This window comes from Electrophorus electricus, chromosome 20 (genome assembly GCF_013358815.1).
Source record: "Electrophorus electricus isolate fEleEle1 chromosome 20, fEleEle1.pri, whole genome shotgun sequence".
In the NCBI taxonomy this organism is placed as follows: domain Eukaryota; kingdom Metazoa; phylum Chordata; class Actinopteri; order Gymnotiformes; family Gymnotidae; genus Electrophorus; species Electrophorus electricus.
In genome coordinates this window covers 15,767,579-15,773,755 of record NC_049554.1, presented here as the reverse complement: position 1 = coordinate 15,773,755, position 6,177 = coordinate 15,767,579, and the positions used below count along the sequence as shown (strand labels likewise).

General features: G+C 44.6%; 1 protein-coding gene across 1 annotated transcript; it reads left to right on the top strand.

The window, feature by feature from the left end:
* Nucleotides 1-1,665: 1,665 nt before the first annotated feature.
* On the top strand, nucleotides 1,666-2,447 carry LOC113582013. Its single transcript, XM_027017539.2, has 2 exons — nucleotides 1,666-2,250; nucleotides 2,348-2,447. The coding sequence occupies exons 1-2, from the start codon at nucleotides 1,684-1,686 to the stop codon at nucleotides 2,426-2,428; spliced, it is 648 nt and encodes a 215-aa protein (XP_026873340.2). The 5' UTR covers nucleotides 1,666-1,683; the 3' UTR covers nucleotides 2,429-2,447.
* Nucleotides 2,448-6,177: the final 3,730 nt, after the last annotated feature.

The window sequence follows — 6,177 nt, the reverse complement described above, 5'->3', positions numbered from 1 at the left end:
GATTCGATTAGTTAACCCTCTCCTCTCATCTGTGATACATTCTCCTCAGCCCTATAATTAGTTTCCCCCTTCTACTGTGTCACAACGGTTCACTTTCTCTCCTGATCCTCCTACCATACTGTATGCGTTCATTACAAACTTTATTTGGTTAATACATTTTCTTTGTTGATCTTGTTTGGGTGATAAGTAGATTACCCGGTTGATCAGTCTCATAGGCTGCTCAAAAGAGTTTCTTTTTTCTTTTTGTTTCTTTGGGTTTTTTTTTTTTGTTTCTCTCTTTCCTTTATTAGCCTAGTTATATACCTTTCTCCACCACAAATTATTTGTGATAAATTTTGTTTGGTTGCAAAGTTAGGATTGTTATTCTGTTGAACCCGACACTCCTGGTCATTAGTAGAATTTTAGTCAAGGACTGTTTTCTTCTCTATACTTATTCAATAAACATACCTTACTTATTACGTCTGTGAGTCGAGAGTGATATTCTAATGTTTGGCAGACGAGAAATAATCACATATCGAATTGGTGTCTTTCATGAGTTGAGTAATGAATACATATTTCTCTGTTAATCATTTCTCTCTGTTAATTAATTTTATCAACTGTAACTGATAATGTATTAAAAGTGTTAAAACTGCTACACTTATCCATTTGATAACTGTTGTTTTATCTCTTGATATTTTCTGTGGTAAATACATTGCGCAAACATATTTTCAGTATTTTAAATGATGTCCTATATTTATATTATATGTCCTATATTACCATTATGAGCTTAGGTAATAATATACACTCTGATAGGCTGTGTGGTGTATGTCCTTCTCTGGCCAAAATAACCAGTGTTATGCTCTGTGAAATGTGCTTGGATTACATGTTAGTATCAAACATGCAACCTGTTATCAGATGCCCGAGTCACTGTTTTATAAGTAGAACTGCCCATCCCCACATATACCACCACATATACACCCCCACATATACACCCTCACATATACTCCTCCCTATATATACACCCCCCACATATACCCCTCCCAATATATACACCCCCCACATATACCCCCCCACATATACCCCTCCCCATATACTCCTCCCCATATATACCCCTGCCCATATACACCCCCCACATATACCCCTCCCCATATATACCCCTCCCCATATACTTTTACGAACCCCAGGAACAACCCTCAGTCCCGCACAGCCACGCCCACTTGCACCCCCCATCCCCATCACCCCATCTGACTCACCTCATTCTAGCACACACCTGATTTCCATTCCCCTCATTACCACCCCGCTTTATAAACTTCCCTGTGTACACATCGCGAAGTATTGCTTTACGTATGTAACGTACTAAGCGGTTTCCCGGTTATTGACTCCTGCCTGACCCTCGGACAGTACCCCGTGTTTTAGCACCAGACCGACAAGACCACGCTTCCCTGTCTGATTCCACGAATTAGTTTGTTTGCTAAAATAAAACCTCTAGCAATTGGACCCTCTTCTGTGTGTGTGCAAACATTACAGAATACTTCGCCACTCATGGATCCAGCAGGAGGTCTCCATGGCCGAGCTACGTGAAACCGTTCAAAGACTTTCACAGGTGGTTCTTACCATGACTACTGTGACTCCCTCACCGTCTCCCGCGGTTGCTCATTGCATTCCCGTCGCCGTCCCTGAGTGGTTTAATGGCTCTCCGGATCGATGCAAAAACTTGTAGTGTTCCCTGTACTTCTCCCATTATGCTATGCAGTTTATCACCGACAAGGACCGTGTACAATTCGTCTCATCACTACTGACTGGCGAGGCAGGTGCGTGGGGAACCGCCCTCTGGGATGGCCAGGACCCTGCAGTACAGTCAGAGACGGAATTCTACAATCTTTTCAAGGCTGTTTTCGATCATCCTGCAAGTGGAAGAGATACGAGTTCCGTGGAGTCGCCGCTGGCAGTGGCTGGAGCAAAACGGTGTTGTGCCGAGGGGAGTCAACTACGCTGTCTGAACTGATCCAACTCGCTATTACCGTGGAATTCCTTCGATGGACGCATCAGCCCTTACAGCGCGCATCTCGCCCAGTGCTTTCGTTCTGGAGAACTCTAACGGTGAATCCCCGAGCCGATGCAAGTGGGTCGCTCGCGCCTCACACGCAAGAACGTGCCAGACGATTCGCCCGTGGGTTGTGCCTGTGCTGTGGCGCTAACGGTCACTTCCGCGACTACTGCCCAGTCCGGCCCCGTGAAGAGAACGAGAGGACTTCTACGTTCGGCAGACACGTAAGAACGTCTTCGTTATCTTATGTTAATCGTCCGCTTACACTCCCTGTAGTCCTTAGGGCCGACGGCAAGTCTCTCTCGCTCTGTGTGGATTCAGGTGCAGCAGGGAATTTTTTTTTTGCTTCGCTACACGACTAGGAATCCTTACACTCGCCTTAGATCCCCCGCGGCGTGTTAATGGCCAACCTATAGGTGAGGGTGTAGTCCTACACAACTGTCTCGGTCACACTAAAGACCGGCTTGTTTCATTGAGAGTCAATTCAGTTTATGCTTTTACCCATGTACTGTGACTCCATTATACTGGGCTTTCCCTGGCTGTCTACCCATGACCCTATTATCTCTTGGTCCAAGGCTGAACTACTATCATGGCGTAAACACTGCTTTCAGAACTGCATGTCTTTGCCAGTCTTCTCCACTACTGTCAAGAGCCCAGAGATGCTAGCACTCCAGTCTATTCCTCCACTCTATAGACCCTTCTCGGACGTGTTCTCGAAGGTTGGACCGACTAAACTCCCACCTCATCGGCCTTGTGACTGCTGTAGAACTCCCTTCCTGGGGCTCCCCTACCCCGAAGGGCTAAGCCTTGCCCTCTTTCCTGGCCAGAGGGGGCTGCTATGGAGGTGTATGTTGCTGAGGCACTACAACATGGTTTCATTTGGCCCTCCACTTCTCCAGTTGCTGCTGGATTCTTCTACATGGGGAAGAAAGGAGGTTTAAGGCCATGCATAGATTATTGGGCTCTTAACAAGGTGACAGTAAAGTATTCCTACCCTCTTCCCCTCATCTCTTTAACCCATGAATGACTGCTAGGAGCAACCATCATGAAATTGGACTCGGTAGCGCTTACAACCACATATGCATATGTGAGGATGAGGGGGAATACGGCCTTCATCATGAAGTGAGGCCACTATGAGCACTTAGTAATGCTGTATGGGTTATCTAATAGTCCCTCAGTTTTCCAAGCTTTTATGGATAACTTCGAGATAATGAGCATTGAGTTCCTGATCACATACGTAGACGACATCCTTGTGTTTTCCCAATCCGAAGTGGAGCATGCGGATCACGTAACGGCCGTCCTGACACGTCTCCGACATGGCATATAAGCGAAGTCCAAGAGCTGCATCACTTCTCTAGGGTGTACCGTCAAACCTGGAGTCCTCTCCATGGACCCGGATAAGGTGACTGCAATCCAAAATTGGCCTAAACCCACCACTGTCAAGGAGTTGCAACAATTCTTGGGTTTTGCAAACTTCTACAGAAGGTTAATTTGGGGGTTTGGTGACATGGCTGCTCCCCCTTTCCAACCTCCTCTGGTCACCGTCCTCAGTCCAACGGGAAGGTCGAATGTGTAAATCAAGAGGTTGGAAGGTTCTGCCACCAGTACTGTACCTCACAAACTGACTGCCACAAATTCCTCCCATGGGCAGAATATGCCCACAACTCGTACACTCCTCCACTTGGCTCACTCCAATGTGTCTACGGTTATCAGCCAGCCCTCCTCCTGTGGGTATAGAATAAATCCCACCTTCCATGTGTCTGTTAACCTGTGCACTATAGTCCTGTGTCTGCAGCCACAACCCCCATCAACCCTCCTGCCCCTGTGGAGAACCCTTCAGTAGCTCATTGCTCCTCAAGTCCATAGCCCTACCAGTCAATTGTGGGTTCTCAGGGCTGATGACCTGGACCCCTCTTTGCTTGCGGACTTCCATGCTGCTCATCCAGATCGTCTGGGCCCTAGGAGCCATGGTAGTCCCACGACTCCCTGTTCTCTCTCTCTGTGTCTGTGTGACCGGATTCCCATTTCTCCTCCCTATCTACTAGTCATGAAATATTGCTTTACCTGTGTGCTCTACCGAGCATTTCCTTATCCTATGTCTTTTCCTGGTTACTTATTCCTGCCTGCTTTCTAGACCTCATCTCCTGCCTGACCCTTGGATAACACCTGCATGTGACCCTGACCACACTTGCCTGTGATTCCATGGATTGGTTTGATTGCTAAAATAAAACTGAGATATAGATGGATATCTCCATCCATCCACACCCCCCCCCCATGCTTTTCTTTAACGATTCAATTAAATAAAAAAAAAAAAAAAATTGTTTGGTAAATTCCAGAACGAATCAAACTCTTGGACCCCACCCATCACTTTTAGGATTTGCTATGAAATTGCTTCAAATAACTGGTATTATAAAAGCATAACAAAGGGATGAAATATGCTGGTAAGAAATTACATCTGTTCTATACTGTTGTAAATGTATGCCAGACCATATGCCCTTAGATACCATAACACATTTGGGGGGGGATTACAGTGGATTATAATTGATGTCATTCCCCTGTTAGAATGAATTGGGGTTGGCCACTCTTTGCAGGTAGTTTTAGGTCATTCTGGACTCTGTGTCCATGGAAGTGAGGGTGAGGAAGAGAAATGTTATTGGCTCTTTAGCTGTTGACATGGGATTCTTTAATACTTAAAATGTTTTTAGTGTTAACTTTCCACAGGTGACATGTCCTTGTAATGAATCAAATGCCATGTACTGTTTTTCCTAATAAACTGGATTTAAACAACCTTAATGTCAGTCCACACACCCACACAAACTTCTCCCAGCTATGCTTTTTCTCTCATTGCTAGGCAGTATGTCTGGCCAAACTTCACCACTGACCAGGCATCAACTACAATGACTGATGCAGTTTAAATGTGTTCCCCATACAAGAAATGAAACAAGCCACTGACTGTAGAAGCAGTTTTCTAACAACCTGGAGACCACAAACCTGGGTATGACGTATTTTTGTCTAACAAGAACACATGCCAACATTTTCAGTTTGGTAGAGATTGTGGCCCCAACCTATGCATTCAACATGCCAACAGTTTTATGCTATGATGAAAAGTTAGATGGTGCCACCTTGTGTTGGAGAAAGAATGCATTGACAGGTTTATTGGCTATTAATGTAGAACTTTGGGAATCACTCCATATATCTGTATCAGGTTACTGATTTACTTCTGTATCTGTGCAAGGTGTGTTTCTGTGTGAGTGAGTATATACTAGTGAAATATTAACCTTCTAGTTATTTTATTTACACAAGTTATTTTATACAAAACTGACACAATGAGTGCTTTGTTTAGATTCTATGATGTGCTATTACTGCACATTGGTCAGACACAACCTAAGTTATAAAATGAACAGCAATTATGTTATGCTCCTACTATTGTTCTGATGATTCTCCAGTTTGAGAACTATTTGATAAATGTTGGAAAATTACATGTCTGCTGAGGCCTGTCCCCTCTGCTTCAATCTAGTAATGTGCAGCCAAATTATAAGAACAAAGTGAAAGCGTCTTGTGGCCAAGCAAGGGAGACAGGAAGCACTTTGTTCTTGGAGATAGCCATCAAAGGGTAGTGGCTATTTTCATCCCTGTTTTCCTGATTCAGGATGAACTCTCCAAACTGAAGTGGGATAAAAACAGCTGACCGCAACTCACACCTCATCAGATAACAACTATGTGAGGGACGTTGGAAGTGTCTTGAGTGCGTCACTCTGTCTCTCGGTGTGTTTAAACTGCTTGTTTATGGACAGACCAGGTGAGCACTGTGTCTAGACTTGGTTAGACACATGACTGGACCAGCTGTGGAACAACTATTTACGGGAATCCTGTAGAAGGTACAGGAAGAGAAGGTTTGGCAGTTTGTGCTTTTGAGGTTTTATACTGCCATTTAATACTGACAATGTATGAATTGTGATTTCAAGATGAGATCTTATGAGATCTTTTTAGCATGCAGCCTGCTGAACCAACAGCTCAAGGGCCAGATAAGTGCAATTACATTGTGTGTGTGTGTGAAGTTAACCTTGCCTAAGATTTGACCTCATCTTACCAACCTATACCCTGCCTTGTCTAGCAACAGACCTTCCATGCTGCTGTTTGGAGTAGATAGG